The following is a 25031-nucleotide window of genomic DNA, read 5'->3' as shown; positions in this document are numbered from 1 at the left end:
ACAGTAAACAGAAATTCTCCGGCGCTACCTTCAAGCACGTCTTAAAAGTTACTTCAGAGGTATTGTTAAGTCACAAGAACGATGTTTTTGGATTGAAAAGTATTTATTTCTCGATGAATGTAACAAAATATATGAGATAAAATGGCAGACATATCAGATATGTACAGAAATACGATGTCCTCAAGCGTTTTCCGCCATCTTGAATTCTTTTCTTCGACTAGAGCCACTGACCTACGTCACGCTGCCCTCACGCTGTCTTCACTTCACTTCGCTCAGCATTTGCATAAAATAGACTTCTTGTCTATTTTGGCCCCGCCTTCCTCGTAGCAGGCTAGACGCTGGCAAACGGCCACTCCCATTGAAAATGAATGGCAGCCTGTCGCTTTGTCTCTGTCTCTTGTAGCTAGTATGACTGTAGGGTGAGTGTGGAGTTTTCATTATTTATTCATGTCCTCACACTCACACAGCTACAGGCAGTCCACGTTCATGCTAAGACTGTGGTGTCTGTAAGAAAATCTCCAAAAGACGTGTTCGTTTGATTTCTGAGGAGGAAGGAGAGGCCTGGGTCGAATTGAAAGAAAGTTAAAGGTTTAATGAAACAACACGATGAAAACGACAGTCAAAACACAATCAAACATAAATATGAAACACTGCCGGCAGTGGACTGAGTTGACATGCCTCCTCTTCAGGAATTACATCAATCAGTCATGCGACATGACAAAACAATAAACTGTAAACAGCGGTCTTCAAAATGCTTCCCCTTGCGGGGTCACAGATTGAAGCCCCGAAACCTTCTCCGGATCACACATATATAGGGAATAAATGTGTGATCCGGAGAAGGTTTCGGGGCTTCAATCTGTGACCCCGCAAGGGGAAGCATTTTGATGACACCTGGGTGTTTCCTCAAATGAAATCTTCCCCTATTGGTCAGATGTCTCTCAGGTTAAGGACACACCTCTGATCTCCAGTTTGCTCCAGTTCACAGACAACGGTCATTTATCATGGTAGTGCTGATTATATTCAAGTTTACAGAGATACACATTTTCTTTGTTCTAAACAAGTCTGGCCCAACAGGGGGTGGCTCCCCAAAAACAGATACAATAGATCTCCATGTGTGGAGACAAGGAGCTTTCTCCTGTATGCTAAATGACTGATATGACCTGATGATTCTCTAGAAGCTAGAGAAGGTGTGAGCCAGACAAATGCTGATTAGTGTAGTTACTTGATTAGATTTAGCTGCAGGCCCCATTAAACATTGTTTTCAAAACATAAGCATGGTTTTAACTTTTTACAACCTAACATGTCATATTTTAGATCAACGACTTGGACACGGAGGACAGTAAGAAGGACACCATGGTGGACGTCGTGTTTAAAAAGGCTTTGAAGGAATTCCGTCTGAACATCTTCAACTCTTACTCCACAGCACTTGCGGTAAGTGCTGTCAACGCCGTTTACATGATCATTTAAAATGATTTTATACTTCTCAAACAAAGTTATTTTTTTTATTTTTTTTTTACATGAGGGCAGATAAAGGACTAGATCCTTTTATACCGGAATATTATTTCCAAAGTAGATAAATACTGTGCTCTTCCTGTGACCCCCGATGTCTTCCTCCGCAGATGGACGACGGTAAGAGCATCCGTTACAAAGACCTCTACGCTCTGTTTGAGCAAATCTTGGAGAAGACCATGCGGCAGGAGCAGAGGGACTGGAGAGAGTCTCCTGTCACAGTGTGGGTCAACACCTTTAAAGTTTTCCTGGATGAGTTCATGACTGAATACAAACCTCTGGACAGCACACTCAGCAAGGTAAAGACATGCAACAGCCTCCCGGAAAATAGGATTTTTGGAAGATGTCTGTAGACATTTTATGCTCCTTTTTGAATGTATTCTGTTTTGGGGAAATATATGTGTGTGTTAATTGCTGTGGGTCCAATAAGAAAGTTTGAAGGGTTTTTTTTAAGTATCTTTATAAACTTTAAATGTCGTGTGGTTAGGGCTGGGCGATATGGAGAAAATCAGATATCACGATATTCTTGACCAAATACCTCTATCGATATTGCGGCGATATTCTAGGGTTGACAATTGGTGCTTTAACAAAATATCTTCACACTTAGATTTTAGATAAATAATCATCAGTAATGTGGACATAATGTCTAAGTGGGGGAAAAGGCAAATAATAGAACAGCTAGAACAGTCCGGTAAGTTCAGAAAATGACATCACTTTACTGTAATGTAGCCTTTAAAACCAGGAAAAGACAACACTTATGTCATATCACGATATTACGATATCCCAAATCTAAGACAATATCTAGTCTCATATCACGATGTCGATATAATATCAACATATTGCCCAGCCCTACGTGTGGTGTATAATAGTGTCTAAAAACCTTCTGTGTTGTTAGTTTCTAGGGATGTTATCTCTGGTGTACATTGTGTTAATATTTGTTAATTATGCTTGCATATACAGTGACATAACTTATTAAATACTGAAACATATCTGTTTTACTGTTTTGTCTTTTTGTACTACAGCAGGCACCTAAACCTGAACGCAAAAAACGGAGGAAAAAGGACACAGACATTGTAAGTCGCTCTCATTCTCATCATTACTACATGATCTTGATCACAACAAAAGAACACTTTGCTCTCACAGCTAGCCCGTTACACCCCTGTGTGCTCTTTGGAATAACAAGATATAAATACACCATCGACCAGAATAGAAAAGGCTATAAATAAAGAAAGAAATTGCACATATTCGTGTGAAGGATAATATGCAAGTGAACTCCAAATGAACCTGTGCTCTGCTGCTCTCTGCAGGTGGAGGAGCATAACGGCCACATCTTCAAGTCCACCCAGTACAGCATCCCCACATACTGTGAATACTGCTCATCACTCATCTGGATGATGGACCGCGCCTGCGTGTGCAAATGTGAGTGCGCATGCAAAATATCACATCAGGGACTCAGGACACCTTGAGAATTCATGAATTTCATACAAAATATTTGAGAAAAAAATATCTGGAAAAGGTTATAAACTTTTTTTTTTATTAAATCTGTTTTCGAGACCATGGATGGCTTGGAAGATAGAAGAAAACATTTATTGTTAAAATGTGTGAAGTGCTGAACTAATTAATCAATAATTCAGCGTACCAGTCACGCGGCCCCGTGCATGGGCAGTGGTGGCCTAAAGGTTAAAGAAGCGAGCTTGTGACCGGCAGGTTGTCGGTTCAATCCCCAGACCGGCAGGTAAAGTCTGGGTGGGGAAAGTGAAAGAGCAGCGCTTGTCCCTCCCTCATCATCATCTCATCATTACCACTACTGCGGTGCCCTTGAGCAAGGTTCTTAACCCCTAACCGCTCCAGTGGAGCTGCTCAGTGGCCAGCAGATCAGACTGTGGTTGTACTGGGCAGCTTCCAGGTATGAATGTGGAACTGTGTGAATGTGACAGGTCGTCGTTGCAAATGAGAATTTGTTCTCAATTGACTTACCTGGATAAATAAAGGTTAAATACAAAAATAAAAATACAAAAATAAATTAATACCACCACCATTTAAAAGGTCCCATATTGTGAGTGAGATTTCCATGTCTTTTTTTATTATAAAGCATGTCGAGGTATATAAGGCTACCTATATAAATACCGGCTATATGAATACCGTGAAAGTTTCAAAACGCTCAGTCCACAGAGAAATGCACACAGCCCGTATTCAGACCATAACTCTGACCAATCAGAGCACACTGGGTGTTTTTTCATGAGGGGGGCTTAAAGAGACAGGCGCTAAAACAAAAGTTTTAGACACACGGTGAATACAGGTATATTAATGCTACGTTTACATGTGGCCGGCTACTTTCATAAATGGACATTTCAACCTCTCAGTTTTCAAAAATAACATCGTGCACAGCTGTCTGTTTTCAGAAAAGTGTTTGTTTACACGTTCCCGTGTATATATGCCGTCAAGAGCATTCCAGACCTGTAGGTGGCAGTGTAACGAGAAGCTCAAGCCAACTTTAGCCAATCCGAATCCCGAAAATAGCAACAACAGCAACGAATCACTTCTTCACTACGTCACCTCTTTCTCTCTCTCGGCTGCCTAAACCTCCGTTTGTCTCAGTTTACATGCAAACGTGCAAACGAAGATTTCCAAAATCTCCACTCTGGCCGGAGTTTTTGAAAGAATCATTTTCAGAAGCGAATTCTACATTTGCGTGTAAACGAAGGGCACAAACGAAGGGAAATGTCTCTGTTTTTCAAAATAACCATGCACGTGTAAACGGGGTATAAGACAAGACAGTATGAGAAAAAGAATGTGTTTTTTGTACACATTAAGCATGTAAACATGTTTTAGTAGAAATCCAAAAACAACTATGAACCTAAAAATGATCATAATATGGCACTTTTATTAAAGTAATTGTTTTAGTAATTTATCAAGGAAAGAAATCAGATATTTGCTGGTTCAAGTTTCTTCAAGGTGAAGATTTGCTGCTTTTCTCCGATTTATGTAACTGAATAGAATAAATTGAATATCTATTGCTGTTACTGTTACCTTGGGCTCTGGGAACCCATGATGGCCTTTTTTTGTAAAACTTTTTTCCTGACGGTTTATTGACAAAATAAAAAAACACGTTCCAGTGATAACAATCATCGTTAGTTGCAGCAGTAAAATATGTGTGATGTTGAAATTGCAATATGTGTTTATGTGTTTTCACATGCATCAACATCTCACATACAGAGGGGAAAACCCTGTGACGGGATTTACTCTACGATTTCTCTACTTGACATTAACATAACTTAATCTCTGAGTTACTTGTATTCTGCGAAATTCACCAAACAAGGTCTTGTTGGTGGAAAGTTCAAATAATTGACATGTCCTTAAAATTTATGACACACACACACACACACACACACCCACCATGTCTGTGGCAGAGCTGTGTTGAGGCTAGCCTCAGAGAGAGAACCCCGCCCTCTCTCCCTGTTCAGCCCTAATCAGATTGTTTTCAACTGGACTCATGGGGTCTTGGCTCTGTCCCTCCAGAGATTTCCCCACACAGTTTGTCCTTTATTCCCGCAGGATGTTTTCCTGACGCCAGCCAATGCTGCTTTGGTTCCTGAAGCGATAACGTTTTTTTTTTCTTTTCTTTTTCTCCTAACTTTTTGCTGAATAATGAGGAGGCACTGCCTTTCCGTGGACAGTGGAAATGACCTGTTTGATTTCTCTGGTTGTGTTTATCCAGTGTGCCGATACGCCTGCCACAGAAAGTGTTGCCAGAAGATGACCACCAAATGCAGCAAGAAGGTGAGTCGGCCATATTGTGCGCACCCGCGCAGCAATGTCCCATGACACTAATTGTTTTGCTGTTGGTTTATTTACAGCAGCTAGTTTTATTTCTGCCACCTAATGAACTGGCAGTGTTAGTTCTTTCAAAGACTATACTGAGAATATATATATATTTTTTGGAACATCACCAATTCCTGTAAGCATTTTTGAAATATTAGCATTTGTGGCTGTGTGCATGTGTATATACACAACATGTCTATGTGTTTAACAGAGTATTCTGTGTGTTTGTGTGTGTGTGATGTGTGTGTGTGTGTGTGTGTGTGTGAACAGTTTGATCCAGAGCTTTCCTCCAGACAGTTCGGAGTGGAAGTTTCCCGTCTGACTAATGACGAGAGGACGGTGCCTCTGGTAGTGGAGAAGCTTATCAACTACATTGAGATGCACGGCCTCTACACCGAAGGAATATACAGAAAATCTGGCTCGACCAACAAAATTAAGGAACTCAAGCAGGGACTCGACACAGGTGAACGATGCCAGCTGGCTTTTAAAGCTGCGGAACCTGGGTGGGATAGGAATCCATGTGATTACTAAGTGTTGGTTTGGTTTGTCTGCATTCTCCTCGTTGACACACAGACGCCGACAGCATGAATCTGGACGACTACAACATCCACGTCATCGCTAGCGTTTTCAAGCAGTGGCTTAGAGACCTGCCTAATCCTCTGATGACATTTGAGCTGTACGAAGAGTTTATACGACACATGGGTAAGCGATCATCATCAAGCATTCCGTCCACAATAACAATGTGTTATTGCGTAGAGGAGAAGAGATGCGTGTTTGCCGTAACAGTAAATGGTCATGTGTCTTGTGGAAATGTCTCCTCAGCTTTGCAGGATAAGAAGGATGCGATTAGAGGAGTGTATTCCGTTATTGACCAGCTGAGCAGAACTCACCTAAACACTCTGGAGCGTCTCGTATTTCATCTTGTCAGGTACAAATCTGATCCTATGGTACTCTTAGAGTAGGGTTAATACATGAAGTGCTTCATGTCCTCCCTGATGGACTGTTCTAATACTGAATTCATGCTTTAGGGTCGCCTTGCAAGAGGATACAAACCGTATGTCAGCTAACGCCTTGGCTATAGTTTTTGCTCCCTGTATCCTGCGCTGTCCTGACACCATCGATCCAATGCAGAGTGTCCAGGACATCGGCAAGACGACAGCGTAAGAATGCACTTCACATCTGAATAAATTCTCCGCTTTTGCTAAAGGCAGTGGTTCACAAAGGTTGGGGGCGGGAGTGGATCTTAAATTAAGTTAGGTATGGAAACAATTAACAAAAGTCTATTCAGAGCTGATTAAGCCCTGACCATGATAATATTATTTCAATAAAAGTATGGCTAATCTGGCTTGCTTTGCTGCAGATTTCCTCAATAGTGGTTGAGAAAGATTATGGGATTTGTTTTCTGTTTCCGAAAATGTGAGAACGGCTGGCCTAAGGGAACATGTGACACTCATACTGTACTGTATAAATAAGACTGTAAAGAAAAGGGCTTGTTTGTTAATTAACTCGTCATTTTGCTGTGCAATGCATTTCCAGTCCTTCTGAAATGGTTTTGTGTCCCTCCATAGGTGCGTAGAACTTATCATTTGTGAACAGATGAATAAGTACAAAGTTCGACTAAAGGACATCAGTAGCCTGGAGTTTGCTGAGAATAAGGCCAAGTGCAGACTGACCCTCATTCGACGGTCGATGGTAAGATCGGATAATATGACGAATACACCTAACCCCACCGTTATCAGATGAATCACGTGTTTGCAGTGACTCATTGCTACATCTACCTGACTGAGCCACCCTAAAAACTGCTGTACCTTCCCTGATTTCCTCCTTTTGTGAGCTGTTTTTTCTCCTCTCCAGATACTCCTCCCTAACCTGTCCTTTCCTTTACCCAGAAACCCGTACTAATAGCTGTTAGATTTATGAGCATAGCGCGCACTATGGTATGTATACACACACTCGTGGATTACTCTCATCTCTTTAAATATCAACAGGTTTTTTTTCTTTCTTTTTTTTTAATTCTCTCAATATCCTAAAGCATGACTCATCATTTAACTTTGTCTCTGCTTCTGTGTTCTGTAACGGTCTCTTGAGGACGAAAGTCAGGATATACTGCAATCATGCATTTGCTTCTAATTAGATTTACATTATGCTATGTGGAGTGTGGAGCACACACAATGAAAATTTTCAGCATATTCTATGACTTAGTTCAAATCTATTTTTTGCAAATACTGCCTCAAGAGCTTACATCAGTGTCACACTCTCATAAGAAATCTAAAATAAGAAATTGGAAATAGTGCATATTCCATCTTGTGAACAGCTCATTGCATGAGTGGAATATGGTCTAAAAAAAATATAAAATGCAAGTCTTCTTTAAAAACAATTCTAGAGTTTGTGCACAGTTAAATTGCCTTTATTTCACGTGGCAATATTTAAAATGACCAACGCGTTGCAACCCGAAGACGCCACTCAGCTAGAAAGGCAGCAAATAAGTTGCTAGAATTGAAAGACCTTGATACTGCACATTATAACTGACCTTTATGACGTTTTGGCATTACTGATCCCTCTTCTCTTTTGCTTCTCACTGCCGCTCTAAGCAGACAAACGCAGCTAAAAAGGTAAAGTTTGTGTATCGTGGTGTATCTACCTTTTTTAGTGCTGCTGTGCTGTTTTCAAACTTGGCTAGTCATTTCATGTGTGAGTGAGTAGCTGCTTGCTAAAAGTGGTGAAATGTACTGTATATGGCAGCATCATTTAGTGCTCGTCAGCTGCTTTTTTAATGTAGCACAAATGTAATATTCACATTAGTGAGAAGACAACATGGGCCCTTTTGTGTTTCCCAGGGAAAAGGCCATGTACAGCGACTAAGCTACCACACACCGTCGCCTCCAGTAAGTCCCCGGCTGCCATCTGTGGCTCACCCCGTGATAGAAGAGAGTGGTGGTGAAGAGGGAGAGGACTTGTTTGCTCAAGTCTCAGAGCATCAGCAGGCAGCCATGCAGCAGGAGGAGAGAGTCCTGACAGAGCAAATTGAAAGCCTGCAGAAAGAGAAGTAAACACTGTCACTGCACTTAAGATGTTCTGAAAATGTGTAAATAACTCATTAATTATAACTCAGATTATGAAACCATACACCAGTGTATCCAAACAATAATTGGTAACTGAATTTACAAAAGTAACACGTATTGTAACATTTAGTAACATTTATTATAACTGTTAGCTGTGTCTTATCATGTGTGTTCAGCTCATTTGGTAATCCCTCTGCAGAGAGGAGTTGACTTTTGAAATACTGGCTCTGGAGCCACGAGCATCAGATGATGAAACCCTGGAGTCGGAGGCCTCTATCGGTACAGCTGACAGCTCTGAAAACCTTAATGTGGACATTGAGGGAACAATTTCTGACGTCTCTGGTATGTCAGGGAAATGCAGGAAACCACAACTCACCTTTTTAGTTTGCTATTTTTCATGTATAATCGGAGAGAAAAGATTAAAAATAAACTTGCCTTGTCTTTGCCTTTCATTGCAGAGAGAGGTCCAGTCTTGACGTCTCCGTGGCCCCGGAGATCTGACATGACGAGCCCCCGACGGCACGCTCTCCGCCGGCAGCCTGACTCCCTGGACTCTGTGGACTCTTGCTCCAGTGTTTCCTCCTACTCTTCCTCATCACATTTCCAGCCATCATCCTCTTCCTCCTCTGCCACCACCCGGCGCTTTCGTTTCCACTCCAAGTCTCCTACCTTGGGCTCAGGTCCAGCCCAGGCCCAGGCACAAGCACAGGCCCAGGCCCAGGCTCTTAATGCGTCTCAAGCCTCCCGTTCAGACAGCATAGACAGTAGCCCTACAGGAGATCAGGAAAGCGCGTATGACGAAAGGCCCCAGTTTACCAGCCGAGGCACCTTCAATCCGGAGAAGGGCAAACAGAAACTTAAAGGGGCCAAGCATTCAACTCTGAGGCACTCCAGAGAAGGCAGTCGCCAAGGCAGGGACCCTCCAGACATACCACAGCAGCTGGTATTGTATGGCAGTAATGAATTCATGGTATGAAGAACACTGCGCCACCAAATCACTCCCTATCTAACTCCCTAGCAGGTGTATATGTTCTCAATTGGAGGTAACGCAATGGCGACGTATCTCCACTCCTTAAAGCACTCTTGCTTTGCCTTTCTTTCTTGAAGTCTGCAAAAAAGTGTCCCCAAGTGCCGTGTACAGTGTTTCCACCTCCAGAGGGGGGAGATGTTGGGCAGAGGGACAGGAATCGGTGGAAAGGCTCCTTTTCTGTGGACTAAACTGCCACCCATGCTCTCACAGTGCCTCGGGCAGCTCTTTACTCAGCGCCAAGAGGAGTCGCACTGAGCAGGAGGACAGAGAAAAGGGAATGTTTATGAGCTGGAAAGCTGAAGCATTGTACGACAGTAAATGAGAAGAAATCAGGCAACGTCAAGCGTCACGGATGTTACAGTGAACTTAAAGCTCACAATTATTAGCTGCTTTATGAGTTTACAGTTCATAACAATCAGTGTAAGCAGTGGTTGCTCTGTTACTACAAATTTATTTTTTCCCTTATTTAATAAGTTTTAATGTCACAGAAATTCTTTATAGCATTTAATATACAGGTATAAATACTGTACAAAGCCGGAACCCCAGCCTCTGTTGGGTAGTTGAAGTCATATTTATCTTTTTTTTTTTTGAGTATCTTGGACAGAGATGTACGGATTGGGGCAGTGGATGATTTGTGTGTGTGTGTGTGTGTGTGTGTGTGTGTGTGTGTGTGTGTGTGTGTGTGTGTGTGTGTGTGTGTGTGTGTGTGTGTGTGTGTGTGTGTGTGTGTGTGTGTGTGTGTGTGTGTGTGTGTGTGTGTGTGTGTGTGTGTGTGTGTGTGTGTGTGTGTGTGTGTGTGTGAGAGAGAGAGAAAGAGAAAAACCACTTCATGTGTTTTAAGTTTGTGCTGCTTTTTTTCCCCCTTACAAGGGAAATACCGCCATCAAAGGGACCAAGTCAGCTGGCGCGTATTCGAGCCAAAGGGGATCCCAGCTCTGTAAAGAATGACGGAATTTGTATGAAATCCCTGCATTCACTGCTTAACAGCCATACAACAATTGTAATTGTACAGTACAGTTCATATGTACAGTGTAGTGGACAAATGCCATTCTATTCATGAAACCTATTGTTACCCCCCCCCCCGACTCCCAAACCCATCCCCACCTCCTGTCTCTAAAGTGTTTGCTCAGTAGCAACCAAGAAAGAACATAAAATCAGTATGTCTTCTGTCTTTATTATTGACAATGTTTGTTTTTGTCGTTCAAGTGTATTTTTTTCCACATTGTCTATTGTCATTTTGCAGCCATGTCAAATTCCACAAATTGTCCACTGTGAATACATACTGTATTTGAAAATAGGCTTTTTTTTCACAACAGACATTTTGACTTGTCAGAACCATAGATGTTACTAATAACATTAATGTTGGCTTCATTTTATTCCCAGTAAACCATGACTGTGAGCCAGCATGCACAAAACCAGGACCCTGAAACTGAAGCAGCTAAATGGAATTCAGCCATCATTCATTTTATTATTTACACCTGTGCTTCTCCTACTGTGACATGTCAAAATGTCTTCTGTTAAGAAGACACAGAAACACAAATTAATCAGTAATATCTGATCCAAAGGAAGGATTTTAATAATAATTGAATAAGTAAGTTACAATGATCAATGGGCACAAACCAATATGATACATACTAGTACAATTAGCAAGGGCGTAGGTGTGGGGACAGACAGGGAAATCGGCCCTTCTTCAATTTTTGTAACATTATTTCTCTTAAAGATGAAAGGTTGAGTTCATGATTCAGTACACTACAGTCTTACTTGGTCCAGTAGACCAGTAGCTTACAGTGGCTAATGTTAGCAAACCAGAAATAGTTGTGTACTTTTCTGACTTCTGACTCTTCTCTACGTGCACTACTGTTAACACTACATTTCAGCATTTACCATTATGCTGTAATTGTCACCACAGAGGTCATTGATAAGTAAAAGTTCCATAGGCTCACTTTAAGGAAGAGACCAAAGTGTCTTCTCAATCTTTTCTGCCTCAAAGATAATTATGCATACATATCATAGATACATATAATTTGCTGTATTTTAGTAGCAAATATTACAGAGTCAGTGGCCATGTTTTGATGTGTCTTACTGCATTTCATAATCTTTAATAACCATGGGTTTCAGGTTATTGTTACTGACGTGTCATTGCTTTAGGGGTCTGTTGTCCCCTTCAATGAAATGAAATGCTTCTGCTGCTTCTGTCCTCGTAAGTCACTAACTGTTGAATTTAGAAGAGCATGACCCAGTGGTCATATCTTGTGCCTTTTTTATTGTCACAGAAATGACCATCTATGGTTGGTGGCCCATTTTCCATCTCTGGTATTATAAACCTTATGAACTTCTCCTACGGCTATTGAAACTCACCACACCTCGTGTGTAGCCTAAAGAGAGCATACATTCTTCATTTTTTTTTTCATTCACATTTTGCAAAGCCCATTTTTTTCATTCCCTTTAAATTTCACAGTCAGAATAAAAGTCAAATGTGTGCACCAGCTAAAAGGGGCACACTCAGGAAATGTAATGAGACAAGGTGTAATAACAACTTGCCAAACTTCGAGGGGATCACTAAAACATCTGTTTGAATTCTCCACCTGTAATGAAAGTGGAAAAAAATTGATTTTATTTTGGAGGACTTATAACCCAACCAAATGTAGTCTCTGTGCTGCACTGCCATAATGAGATTGATGAGATGTGGTGAAGTCAAAATATGTCTTATTGTAAATATTATATATAGAGAGCACTTTTCAAGCAAGTACTTTACAGAGATACAAGGCTAAAAGCACTGGTGGAATGTTAAAGTACATTACCTCAAGTACGGTATTTAAGTACAATTTTGAGGTACTTAAGTATTTCCATTTTATGGTACTTTATACTTCTAGTCCACTACATTTCAGAGGGGAATATTGTACTTTTTACTCCACTACATTTATTTTAAAGCTTTAGTTACTTTGCAGATTTAGATCAGTAATATAAACTAATAAATTATTATTAACATAGTTAAGCTACCCAGCACTATATAAAGTAATCAAAAATAAGCCTCACCTTTACCAGCTTCAACATTAAAGTGAAGTACACATTAATGTATTAATAATTATAATATACTTTTCCTTTGCAGGACATTTTTACACTGTGGTATTGCTACTTTTAGTTAAGTAGAAGATCTAAGTACTTTTTCCACCTCTAAAAGTCGACCACATGGACATAGCTGCATGGCGTTAAAGTGGAAAACAATACAAAATAATTAAAAAAAATTAAATTTGCATCAAATAAATAAAACCACCTATAATATGATACGCCAATCCTATGAAATTCACATGTTCCTAGGTAGCCTGCCTGCGACCCAGGTTTGTTTTGTCGTTTATGTAACCCATAATTCCCACAGCAGAATCAAGTTTTAAAAAGCTCTCTTATACGTTCAACACAACTGACTGAATCTTATTTCAAGATAGACGTGAGTGGACTGAATTCAGACCGTCACAAGAAACCAATTGATATAATTTCAAAAAAAATAAAAAATAAAGAAATGGATTAATTGATTAGAAATTACTTCCGGACAGCCTCCTGGTGACGTGGGTCACCTATCGAGCGACGCATGCGCAGTGGCCCAGTTTCACTAGCAGTGGCACCATCAGCAGGAGTAGCCACCGCCGCCGGGGAGACGGGAGCTGTCGTGTTGTTTATTTCACACAAGTTTATTTCTCTACAATGTCGGAATTTGACAGCAACCCCTTCGTGGACCCATTGGACATAAATCCCTTCCAGGTGAGACTGTTGTTTTCCTCTCTGTGTGCGAAGTTTTCAAGGAGCTGTTTTCGTGCAAAGTGAAGACTGAAAGAGATATGCTGTAACAAAAACCAGTTTGGTTGGTTGCTGGGTTTGGCCTCAGCGTTTCCTGACAAGAATCGTCACTATTATGAAGTATGACCCATTTTAGTCCAGTCGTGGGCTGTTTATAAAGATTGTCTGTAAAACGGTGTATTTACGCGGGCTGTTAACTCACCTGCGCAGGTAAGCAGACCCACGAACAGGTGCGTGCTGCTGATATTCAGCCATCTACTGCGACTCATCTTCAGCACGCCATTGATGGTAGATTTTGTAAACCAGATCCTTAATGACAAATGTGAAATTTAATGGCGCACTTTGTATTCTTTTATATATAGGATCTTCATTAGGTGTATTTTCTTTAGTCTAATGACCTCACATCCCAGTTTTTTTAGTTTTCAGATCTAATGGGTCTAATGGTTATAGATTAACATTTGTCTTTGTGACATATTTACTTAAAGAAAGAAAACACCATTGTCTTTCTTCAAACTTAAGAAAGATGTGGTCCAAGGGTCCAAGGCCTTGAGTCTATTAATAGTTAATGTGGTGTGAGAGGAATAGGTGCCACTCCTGGACTGGTTGGGACACTGCTTACTTCACACATGGCTACCAGATAAAAACTGAAGGGTGATGGATTCTCAGCAGTAAATCATAACACCAAGTACTGCTCTTTTTCAGGATGCCTCAATCACTCAAGCCACCAGCGGAGCCCCTAAAAACGTTGGGGAGTTCAACCCATTCTCTGCAACTGAAATGGTTTGCTCCTTATTTATTTATATTATTATTATTATTTTTTTAATATAACTACTGTATAGTTGAGTCATAATTCAGAGGGAATTTAGTTATTTAAAAAGCAATATTGCTTCACTCGTTTCACAGGGAACCCACTCCGGCACGACCATCCCAATCTCTGCTGCCACCTCTCAACCCGCCATCCTACCGACTTCTGTGGAGCAGAGTGCACAAGTAAGTCAGAAACACACACTTTACAAATAAAGGAAATGAAATAAGCTGGTGTGAAATCCCAATTCAGCCATTTTATAGGTCAGCTGAGGTGAACTAACCGGGTGGCTTTGAATGTCTAAAACAATAGATAAGGTCAATAATAATACGCTAATACTAATTAATAATTGTGGAGTAGAGCCCTGATTTATGAATTTCTGAGGTTGATATCGATAATTGAGAGAACACACAGGCTGTTATAGGTTTCTTTTCCAAATAAACACATAATCTAAATTAAGTGGGGGAAGAAGTACTCAGATCCTTTACTTATGTAAAAATAGTAATACCATAGTCTAAAATACGCCAATTAAAAGTCCTGAAATCGAAAGTAAAAGTACTCATTATGCAGATTGGCTCTTTTCACAGTGTTACATTATAATATTATTATTATTATTATTATTATAGACTACTATATTCTGTTTATATCACTAATGAATACGTGTAAGAGCATTTTAATGTTGTTTATGTGGAGCCAATTTTAGATATTTTGTATACTTACTTACTGGGTAAAATAATAGTATAGTACTGCATCGTATCATATAAGCATATCATAGGTTTTATGTAAAAAATACAAGTGTTAAATATATAAAGTGAATTTAAAATAAAATGGAAATACTCAGGTTAAGTACAAACATTTAAAAAATTTAAGTACAGTACTTGAGTAAATGTACTTAGTTGCATTTCACCAGAGATTGCAAAAGTACTCACTTCCTGTACTCAAGTAGAAGTACAGATACTTGTGTTAAAAAAGTAGAAGTACTGATTTAACTTGTTTACTGAAAAAAGTAAAAGTAACAAATTACAGGCTTGGAAATGTACTTAAAGTATAAAAGTAAAAGTAGCCTTGCGAATGACAACCATTTTTTTTTCTATGCAAAGCTACCTGGAGCAAACAAATGTTACTAGAGTGCAAGCTGAGAAACTTCAGTGGACATGGAAAAAAGGCTCTTTATATGCCATTGCTTACATTTTAAATGGTTGCCTGCCAATAGGCCTAAAACATCACATATCTGATTATTGTGACAGAGACTGGGACTCCAGGTTTATAAGGTTCTGACTGAGTAGCAAGATATGAATTCAATTGTGATTCTGTGGGAATTCAAACATGAGTCCTCTAAAGTTGACTACACATCGAGCCGATAATCAGCCGTTGGACAGTCTGGCGAGGTCGGTGACTCCAGTCTGTTCGGTGTGTTCCGTGCCGTCGTCCGTCCGAGGGGCCGTCGGCCTTCATTTTGGCCGATTTGACATATATATCATATAACATGTATAATCGGCGGGGCGGGCACTGCCGGCAGTCGAACTCAAATGACCCATCTGATTGGTAGAGTGCTAACCCGGAAACGGGGAGCGGAATGAGCGTGACTAGAGTCTCTCGAAATCTGGCGAAAATCTTTTAAACTGACCTTTGTTGAGCTGAAATGAAGACAGATTCAGCACCTGCATGGCCTGTTTCTCGCTTAAAATGTTTTCAGAAACATGTTTCAGTGAACTATTTTAGTACAATATGAGATCGTATTCTGAACAAGCCGCCATGACAGTCTGGCTTTGAATTTCCGGAGAAACCAGACCCACGTGACGTGACGCGTTCGTCCAATCAGCTGCCGGTTTTCATTTTTGGGCGACAATACAGATTAGCGCCGCCTGCTGTTATGGAGACGTATTATGTCTCGTCGCTTTGGTGTGTTCAGAGGCACTTTTTTGAGCAACTCGAGGAGACTGATCAGTCCAACTGCCTTTTCTGCCGAGGGTCGGCCGTCCGGTCGATGTGTCTGGGCCTTTACTTACGTCTGAGAGGTTTGAGACATTAACGTTAACATTAGCCCAAAATAAAGTCAATTTGAGACCAGACCAAGTAATGTTATCGTTAACTTAAGTGGTCTCGAAAACAAGAACGGCCTTGAGTAACATTAACGTTACTACAGCGCTGTTACACTAAATCAAGTTCCTGAATTTGTTTTTAATATAAAGCTATACATGCAGATATTGTATCAAGCTAGTATTAGATTATTTTCAAATAAATTGAACGCTTGCTAACCTTAACGTTACTTGGGTTACTTAACTGAATGAAGGCATCGTCATTGCTAGCAGGAGAACAAATGTAACTGACCATTAACGTAAATTTAATAAAGTTACTGAAACAAACAACGAATAGCTTTTGATAACAATAAAAAGATGCATTTACCTCTGTGTTTTTTTTTTTTTTTTTTTTAAATTTGATGGTAAATTCTTAAAAGCCAGCAGTTCGTGGTGTTTCGGTTGGCACAATTTGCAGCACATTATAACGATGTATATATTCCCATCCAATTAGATTGAATTCAGTATTGACAACGCGAAAAATAATGGTAACTCCACTGAAATAGTTTGAAGTAACGAGCCAATTTTCTAAAATGTAAGGAGTAGAAAGTAGCAATATTCGTATTTAAAAATGTAAGGAGTAAAAGTATAAAGTCGGCACAAAAATAAATAGTAAAGTAAAAAATATCTGAAAAATCTACTTGAGAACAGTAACTACAGTACTATATACATTAGATTTTGAATAACGATGATTGTTACAGAAGAATTGGGACCAATTCTGTATATTTTACACATTTTACAGTTCAAAACCCAACTTGCCAGTTTGACTTTTTGATGGAGCATCTTGTCACTTCTCTGCTGCCATATTTGCCAATACCAATATATCTGTTGAGCTAAAATTGGGTGATTGTATTGCCTGATTTTAGTATCCATAGTGGGGCTATAGTAGTGATTTGGCCTCGGGAGCTGGCGTCTTACACAGCTAAATTAGCTGTGGGGTGGATGTACTGCTGCCAGTAGTGTGAATAAGGAATCGATAGGAGGAAGATTGCAGCAGGGAGTGATGCTAGTGATGCAGTGACAATAGTAGTATTGTATCACCCAGCAGGCAAATGTAGCAGCTGGCCAGGCTAACCTGCTCAAACAGCAGGAGGAGCTGGAGAGGAAAGCAGCTGAGCTGGAGCGGAAGGAGCAGGAGCTCCAGAACAGGACCGGAGGCAGAGCGCTCAACACTGGCGGTAAGTAGTTGTTTTAGAAGCTGCGTGTAAACTTGTGTTGTACATACGGACAAGAAGAATTGACACTACTCGCAGTGTTAAAGGAACACGCCGACTTATTGGGACTTGAGATTATTCACCGTATCCCCCAGAGTTAGATAAGTCCGTACATACCCTTCTCATCTCCGTGCGTGTCGTAACTCTGTCTGCTACTTGGGCGGAGTGATTTGCTCGCAGCACCTGAGTGCAACGGTGCTTTTCAGGTGTTGCATTAATCCCTCCGCCCAAGTAGCAGCGCTTCCCCTTCTGAGAATATAGTTCCCAGTTTGTAGACGGTTAGAAGATGGCTGTGTCTGGGGCGGCCTCTAGCTCACCCAGTAAGAGCGTTCGCCCCATGTTGGCTGAGTCCTGCAGCGGTGCGGGTTTGAATCCGACCTGCTGCCCTTGGCTGCGTGTCATCCACCATCTCTCTCCCCCTTTCATGTCTATCAACTGTCACTTCATAATAAAGGGAAAAGCCCCAAAAAAATCTAATCTTAAAAGAAGATGGCTGTGTCTCATGTGACCTTGTTATGTGTACGCGCTGTGACTATACAAATCACAACATGTAAATAGGGAAATGTTGGTGTTATTTAGTCACTTATTGGGAGCAGGATCTGTGCTAAGCTAGGCTAGCAGTGGGTGCGAAGATGAGAAGGGTATGTATGGAGTTATCTAACTCTGGGGGATACGGTGAATAAGCTAAAGTCCCAATAAGTCGGCGTGTTCCTTTTAATCCAGCTGTGATTATTTTATTTTTTTGGTCTATCAGATAAAGAGAACAACTGGCCACCTCTTCCCAAATTCTTCCCTGTGAGGCCCTGCTTCTATCAGGACTTTGAGGGGGAAATCCCTGAGGAGTACCGCAGGATCTGCAAGAGAATGTACTACCTCTGGATGTGTATGTACCCCTGAATACAGTATTTGCTTTATACCTGTTGTTTTTGAATATAAAAGAGCCATTGATCCATAAGATAGTATGTTTTTTTTTTAAAACGAATGTGTGTAGTAACCCAGGTCTACCTGCACACTGAAGGGCTGGCAAATGTCAGCATCTTGACATCATGATTTACAACATAATAATCCTAGTTTTATATACGATATTAATAAATTAAGAGGCCATCTGAGAACCCTGGGTTTGTTAAATTACGTAAAATAGTTAATAATGTATCACAAATACATGACTCATAAGCATACTGTAGTTGCTTTTTGGTGGTTGTTTTTTTTTTTTTTTCATTTCCTAGTGCAGTGCTTGGCTTCCTGTATTGCTGCTTGCAGCTTTCTCCAGAACCATTGTACTCCGAAATAACTTACAGAAGGTCCCCAAAGCACGTAATATGCAACTGTAGGCCTATACTACTGACTGTGTATTTGTACTTCAGAGGAAAACATACATTCACAGAGAACGTTGCACATTCAGATTCTATTCACAAAATATCACAATTAAAATATGATGTATTAAACTATCCAGCATTATATTAGAGTTGAAAATCTCCACCTTGAAGTACATTGTGCTGACTAAATGCCTCTCTTTTTACTTTTAACTAAACATTTGAAAGCAGAACTTGCACTGTGCCGTCAAAGGCGTTTTCTTATGGCATAAGGAAAGCGAACGGCTGGAGAAATGTGCGCGACAACACAACGTGCTGGAGACGCCCAACCTGTAAACGCATGTTGCAGAGTGGCTCAATCAGCTGCGGCTCATCTAGAGATTCAGCGTGTCCCCTATTTCATCATTTGCATGTAGGGTAGACAGCAATGAGTTTTTGGCAAGAACCGCAATCAATGAGCCTTGTAGGGATTCAGCAACTCCCGCCCCCGCTGCTGTACATGTGTGGGGACACACAGAGATATTCCAATTTATAAAAAGATATGATGACATTTTTAAAAACTTTAGAAATAAAGATCCAGCAGTCAGTGCAGTCAACTGTCAACTTGATTAAGGTTTTACTGAAAAGCATCACTCAGACCTATTAAATCTTCTTATAGGGGAACCAAAGATGAACTAGAAAAATACACACAACTCTATTTTTTAGCTATTTAAATGCAGAGTGGTGCTTGTATGTCTTTAGATGTCTTTGATAAGAACCAGTCCAGCTCACTGGTTTCCTGTGTGTCTCCCCAGTCCACAGTGCTACTCTCTTCCTCAACGTGCTGGCCTGCCTGGCTTACTTCACTGCAGACTCTCAGTACGGCGTCGACTTCGGTCTGTCCATCCTCTGGTTCATCCTCTTCACCCCAGTGTCCTTCGTCTGCTGGTACAGGCCCGTCTACAAGGCCTTCAGGTACGCTGTCTTACTCGCCTTGTGCTGACGATGTTCTTTGATTTGCATGACTTAACATGCAGGGTTTCCACGGGGTCTTAAAAAGTCAAAAATTTCTAAATCAAAATGTTAGGCCTTAAAATGTCTTAAATTCACTTAAAGCATTGTGTTCCAGGTTTTAATTTTCCTACGTCAATGTAACACTAGCTCTAATGTTCTCACAGCGCTTTAGATTTATGTGGTGATGTAGTTTTTTTCTGTCGCTAGTCCAAATATAATTTGCTGTATTAGGACTACAAATGAGACCAACATGCAACTTATATTGCAGTCTAGTCTGAAATCTAGACACCAGTCCTATAATGCCAATGAGGAAATATGGGAATTGTTTCAGACAATGTTTCCGGACTCTGACATCTGATTTTGTTTTTGATGTTGTAATACATAGGTCTTAATTTTAATTCATAATGGTCTTAAAAAGGTCTTAAATTTGACTTGTTGAAACCTGTAGAAACCCTGTGCATGACTGGATGTAACTGTTTTGATGTACAAGCAGCAGAAACACATGCAGATGAACTAGTTAGCCGTGTTTTCTTTTTCTACTTTTACAAAACGTTGTGAGAACCCTCGTCCTCCAACTCAGCCAGAAGGGTTAGAGGAATTGGAGACACCATGTACTCCATTAAAAATATTAGAAACTGCTAATATCAGATTTTTCTTGCTTACAGCTCAGTTCCTTATTTAGATTTTTTTATTCACTGAAAAAAAAAAAAAAGTTTTCCCCAAGACTTGTATTTTCTGCAGAGGAGCAGCTTCGGAAACAGCATTTACACCCTTAAAGGTGCTCTAAGCGATGTTGGGTGAAGTTACTTCTCGTTGACGTTCAAAGTATTTTCAAACAAAATGAGGCTAGCTCACCCCTCCCTCCTCCTCATCCCGTCCCCTCTCCCTCCCTTCCGTGCTTCCGCGCACTAACCCCCCCAACCCCCACCCCCAAATCCTCCTTGTCGGTTATTGGCTGGAACGCTGGAACACTGTTTATGTTTGGTGGTGCAGGTTGGCCAGTTTGTTGCCGTTTGTGGAGCCTGGGCTGTCTAGGGGGACAGGCAGGGGACAGGCAGCCAATTAAACAATTGGAGTAATATCTGCAAAAAAAACGTTTTTATGTATTTAAAATTATAGTATTTAAATGTTTTACAGACTATTATTATTATATGTATTGAAACACTAGTCTTTAATGGAGGCTACAAATGACTGTGAATGTGATTTGTACACTTGAATGTCTTTTCATTTGTGTTACCTCTATATCTATAATCTGGCAGCAAACACACCTGTTCAATACTAAATATCATGAATAACATGTCCTTTGTGTTGTCTTTTTTCCCCCTCTCCAGGTCTGACAGCTCCTTCAGCTTCTTCTTCTTCTTTTTTGTCTTTTTCTTCCAAGTGGCAGTGTACGTGATCCAGACTGTAGGGATTCCCAAGTGGGGAAATAGGTTAGTGGGAACTTTTATTTTAAACTGAACAATCATCTGCATGTTGGGTGAAGGTGTGGTGTAAATGACGGTTGTTCACTGCTAACAACAGGTGTCTATTTTCATCAGTAAGAGTGATTCTGTGCACTCTGCTTTGGTTAGATTCGTAGTAAATGTGGGTATGCATGGGTCCATTTATTTCTTCATTCACGCATATGTGTTTGTGTGTGTATTCTTGCCCTTCTCGCATCTCTTTGACAGATTCCTGCTCCCCTAACTTGTCTGGGTTGCTGCTTTGTAAGTGTGTGGAACTTTTCTCTTTGGGTTTCTTTTCTATATCGTGTAATATATTTTAGGCTTTTCAGTTTTCTATCATTCACTTTTTCAAACTTCATGCTTTACCTTTGGTCACTGAGGAAGGTCAGGATGTTTTGTTCATTTCTCTTTAATTCAGAATGCCAGAAAATTCTGTTGTATACTGTACAGTACACACTCGTTGTAGAGAAAATGTGAAATGACAAATGGCTATTTGTTTGTGTGTCTCTGTTGTCGACAGTGGATGGATCGCATCCATCAGCATGATCGGCACAAACTTGGCTGTGGCTGTGGTTATGATGGTGGTGGCCGGTTTTTTCACTGTAAACGCTGTCCTGGCTGTCATCCTACTGAAAATGGTACGGTATTGTCAATGTTTTACAACTTCTCATATTGTAAAAGAAACTTTTCTTCGGAAAAAGGGACTATTGAGCCATGTTACAGTTTGTACTTTTACATGTTACTATTTGAATATTAACCAAGTTTAATATATTTGCAGTCTACATAAATAAAGTCCACACACACTGTATGTTTGCAGTAAAATTAAAGATGGCAGTGACTTATAAGCAATTGAACTTGCCCAAAATAGAAAGTCGATAATGGTGCGGCAAACATATATAAATATGGGTATTCCAACTGTGGCTTCATTTTGTTTATTTTCGCTCCAACACAGTGATGCCGCATGCAAATCAAAGGGAGAAGCCTAGCAAGAGAAACTAAAAATGTTGGTGACAACAACTTGCAATGCAGCTGCAATAAAAGGGCAGCGAAGGCATCAGAGGGAATATGAAGATTTAGAAACTGTTGAAGGGTTCTTCATTCTGTACCTCCACCAGAATTGCACAATCCTGGAGCGTGTTGGTAATAACTGGGGGGGGGTTACAGTGCTGCCATTTAACTGCAACATCCTGGGTTCGATTCCAGCCTTGGGACCTTTTGTTGCATGTTATAACCCTCTCTCTCTTAAAAAAAAAAGAAAGAATTGCACAATCCTAGAATTTTTTTAATTTTAATCGTAAAGATGTTTAGACATTTTGGATCTGCACCTTCACCTAACTTTGCACTGGAATACACACAGTGATAGACAATGATCACATTTGTTTTCATTCAAATAAGTATAATAGTTCATGAGGAAATGGCAAAAAAAAATAAAACTGCCCAAAATTACCTATGTTGCAATGTTATTAAATTATTGGGGGAAAAAACCACCTGAACCACCAAAGTTCACTGCGATTTTATTTAGATTTGAGATATTATCCTAACTAATAGACAAAAAGGACTGAAACCATGAGCTCCTTTTATAAGCCTGTCCCTGCCCTAATCTGTACTCCTTTTCCTATATCCCCAGGTCCACTCGAAGTACAGAAGGACAGGTGCCAGCTTCACCAAGGCCCAGCAGGAGTTCTCCACGGGAGTCCTGACCAACCGAACTGTCCAGACTGCTGCAGCCAGTGCTGCCCAGGGAGCCTTTGGCAATTAGAATGTTCCCCACATCCTTCGTGCTTCAGGCTAGTCTCTTCTCTGACCAACATAGCCATGACCCAACATACTTCAATGTGTTTAGGGGCTGGGGGTTTGATTATTTATTGAAAAGGGCCAAAAAAACAAGTAACTTATGAGGTGGCGATTTATTCTCACTACGTCAGCCGAGTGAAGTGTCTACATTCTCCACTTATAAACTTTTCAAGAGACTGTTGTATAATACAGAAGACGCGCTAGAGGTCTCATGCAAATGCGCAATGACTCTCGGTTGTTATTGAGTCTTTACCATCTTCATCAGTATACAGCAAAATGTATGCCATCAACAGTTATTCTGGGACATGTAGGAAGGAGTAAGAAAACTGAAGTTGAATAAAACAAGGCCAAGAAGGAGGCACAGTGGGTATGACAAAAATGAATTGACAACACCAATAATCACAATATAACTAACTGGAATACATTTAACATAGTAAACTGAAGTATGTGCGGCGCACCACTGAACAGGGCTGGGGTTTAGTGATAAAGTACATTTATTTAAACCCCGTCACTCTTAAATATGCTGGCTGAAAGTATTAGGATTTCTCTATTTCACAGTTCATGTAGAAATAACATACTGGGGCCTCGAAAATAAACACTGCGAAGAGTGGGGATTATATAAAAAGCATACTTGATATGAGAATGTTTTACCATCATTCAATGATGGATCCACGTAACGTGTGTATACATATTTTTGTCATTACAGCAGCACGGAGAGCGTTACAGGGTTACCATTCTATCATTCTGCTTCATAAACATGTTTAATACATGCACTATTGGATGTCCTGTAAGAATCATCCATCCTACACTACTGATGAACACCGTTGCTGTTCGAATTTCGCTCTAAATTTGTTTTCATGTGCATATAACACTGTATAGGATGATGATTAATGAAGGTGACGGGATGGTGGAAGGTGTTTCTTTCTACTGGTTTCATCAGTTTACCGATTTAGATGAAGTGAGACAAAAAGCTCTTCTTCGGGCAATTGAAGACGTAGTTTAACAGCGACATTTTAATTTATGTTTAGTTAAGAATATGTTTTTAGGTATAGTATGGATCCTTGCTGTGATTAAAATGAAATGCAGGGTGCAGGTTTACTAATGTAAAGTTACTGACATAGTATAGAATGTAGACTTATTTACTTAGAAGTGTATTAATGAGCAGAAAGAACACAATATCTGTCGATTATCCAGTCTTGACTTTATATTCATGGTAATTATACTGCAGAACAAAGTCACGTGTTACTGAATAGTCGCAGATAGTTTGTATTTCTTTTTTAGCTGCTTTCTACCTACTTGTGTTTTGGTATTAGCATTTTTTTCACATATTTACTTGTGAATATATATATATGCTGTCCAATTCTGATCTTTTGTTACTGTAACACACTGAATCACTTTGTTTAGGTGTAACCTCACTCAGTGCCTTTCAGCAGATCGTAACCCACCGATTTTTACGCGGGGATTTAAGCACAAGGCTGTTGGTTAGTGTTTTGTCTGATTTCCTTTGTCTTAATAGAGAAACGTGTTTTATGGTGATGTTTCCCTTCGATGATCAATGAATGTATTAAGGTGTGTTGTACATATTGGTGACTTATTTAAAACATAATTTACTGGGGGGAGGGGGGTATTTGGGGGGAAAATTGGTTCTCAGTCTTAACATAAATAAACTGTAATTTTTTTCATCTTTTGAAAATGTACATCGTGTAAAGGATTGCCTGCTAAGTAAAGACATATATTCATACTGTACATACCAAATGTCTTAGCTACATGATGTAAAATACACGTAGACACACGCCTATGATGTAGCTGTGTAAATGTGTAGCTAGAGAACAAGGAGGTTATGTTCCCTGTGAGTCAGCTACACTTGTTCTCTGTTGTTAGAAGCAACGTTATCATTATTCTCAATCGTGTTCCTAATGGACATGAATGGATCTGTTCACTGTGCAGAGGTACAAAACAATTGACTCCATAATCAGTATGAAGAAATTGGTGACTTAATTGCATGTATGTTTTAAAAATGTAAGCAGGAAGTATCAAATGCAGCTATGTGGTGTACAGGTGTGTGAATGTAAGCTGGGAAGATCTGGAGAGGAGCAACAGTTCCTGATGATATTGCATGATATATATTACAGTAGTTGTGGATAAAAAAATCTACTGTGTCCCGATATAAA

General features: G+C 40.1%; 2 protein-coding genes across 9 annotated transcripts in view; both read left to right on the top strand.

Moving 5' to 3' along the window:
• myo9aa (myosin IXAa) overlaps nucleotides 1–10598 on the top strand; it is a 130702-nt gene extending 120104 nt beyond the window's left edge. For 5 of the 7 annotated variants that reach the window (XM_039794731.1, XM_039794732.1, XM_039794733.1 and 2 more), the window contains 14 exons: nucleotides 1315–1431; nucleotides 1620–1808; nucleotides 2532–2582; nucleotides 2817–2928; nucleotides 5228–5289; nucleotides 5602–5794; nucleotides 5905–6033; nucleotides 6154–6259; nucleotides 6360–6491; nucleotides 6900–7023; nucleotides 7923–7943; nucleotides 8169–8377; nucleotides 8593–8735; nucleotides 8852–10598. In XM_039794731.1, the coding sequence (XP_039650665.1) occupies nucleotides 1315–1431; nucleotides 1620–1808; nucleotides 2532–2582; nucleotides 2817–2928; nucleotides 5228–5289; nucleotides 5602–5794; nucleotides 5905–6033; nucleotides 6154–6259; nucleotides 6360–6491; nucleotides 6900–7023; nucleotides 7923–7943; nucleotides 8169–8377; nucleotides 8593–8735; nucleotides 8852–9369 (2106 nt within the window). In that variant the 3' untranslated portion in view covers nucleotides 9370–10598. The remainder of the gene's footprint in view (nucleotides 1–1314; nucleotides 1432–1619; nucleotides 1809–2531; nucleotides 2583–2816; nucleotides 2929–5227; nucleotides 5290–5601; nucleotides 5795–5904; nucleotides 6034–6153; nucleotides 6260–6359; nucleotides 6492–6899; nucleotides 7024–7922; nucleotides 7944–8168; nucleotides 8378–8592; nucleotides 8736–8851) is intronic. The other 2 variants (XM_039794729.1, XM_039794730.1) reach the window with 2 other exon arrangements.
• A 2412-nt stretch (nucleotides 10599–13010) lies between these two features.
• Nucleotides 13011–24898, top strand: scamp2l (secretory carrier membrane protein 2, like). 2 transcript variants are annotated; one of them, XM_039795209.1, is made up of 9 exons: nucleotides 13011–13179; nucleotides 13918–13995; nucleotides 14119–14205; nucleotides 17147–17276; nucleotides 18067–18195; nucleotides 19420–19579; nucleotides 20950–21051; nucleotides 21587–21704; nucleotides 22694–24898. In XM_039795209.1, the coding sequence occupies exons 1-9, from the start codon at nucleotides 13123–13125 to the stop codon at nucleotides 22823–22825; spliced, it is 993 nt and encodes a 330-aa protein (XP_039651143.1). In that variant the 5' UTR covers nucleotides 13011–13122; the 3' UTR covers nucleotides 22826–24898. The 2 variants fall into 2 exon arrangements, with proteins under 2 accessions (XP_039651143.1, XP_039651142.1); XM_039795208.1 differs by having other exon boundaries at nucleotides 13012–13179; nucleotides 17144–17276.
• The last annotated feature ends 133 nt before the right edge of the window (nucleotides 24899–25031 follow it).

This window comes from Perca fluviatilis, chromosome 3 (assembly GCF_010015445.1).
Source record: "Perca fluviatilis chromosome 3, GENO_Pfluv_1.0, whole genome shotgun sequence".
Classification (NCBI taxonomy): domain Eukaryota; kingdom Metazoa; phylum Chordata; class Actinopteri; order Perciformes; family Percidae; genus Perca; species Perca fluviatilis.
This window is presented reverse-complemented; position numbering and strand designations above follow the sequence as displayed.

Excerpts from the sequence above, each read along its gene's own strand:
- scamp2l (XM_039795208.1), top strand. The coding sequence starts at position 13,123 with ATGTCGGAATTTGACAGCAACCCCTTCGTGGACCCATTGGACATAAAT. Across the intron at positions 13,180-13,917 it reads TGGACATAAATCCCTTCCAG|GATGCCTCAATCACTCAAGC; the intron begins GTGAGACTGTTG and ends GCTCTTTTTCAG. Across the intron at positions 17,277-18,066 it reads CAGAGCGCTCAACACTGGCG|ATAAAGAGAACAACTGGCCA; the intron begins GTAAGTAGTTGT and ends TTGGTCTATCAG.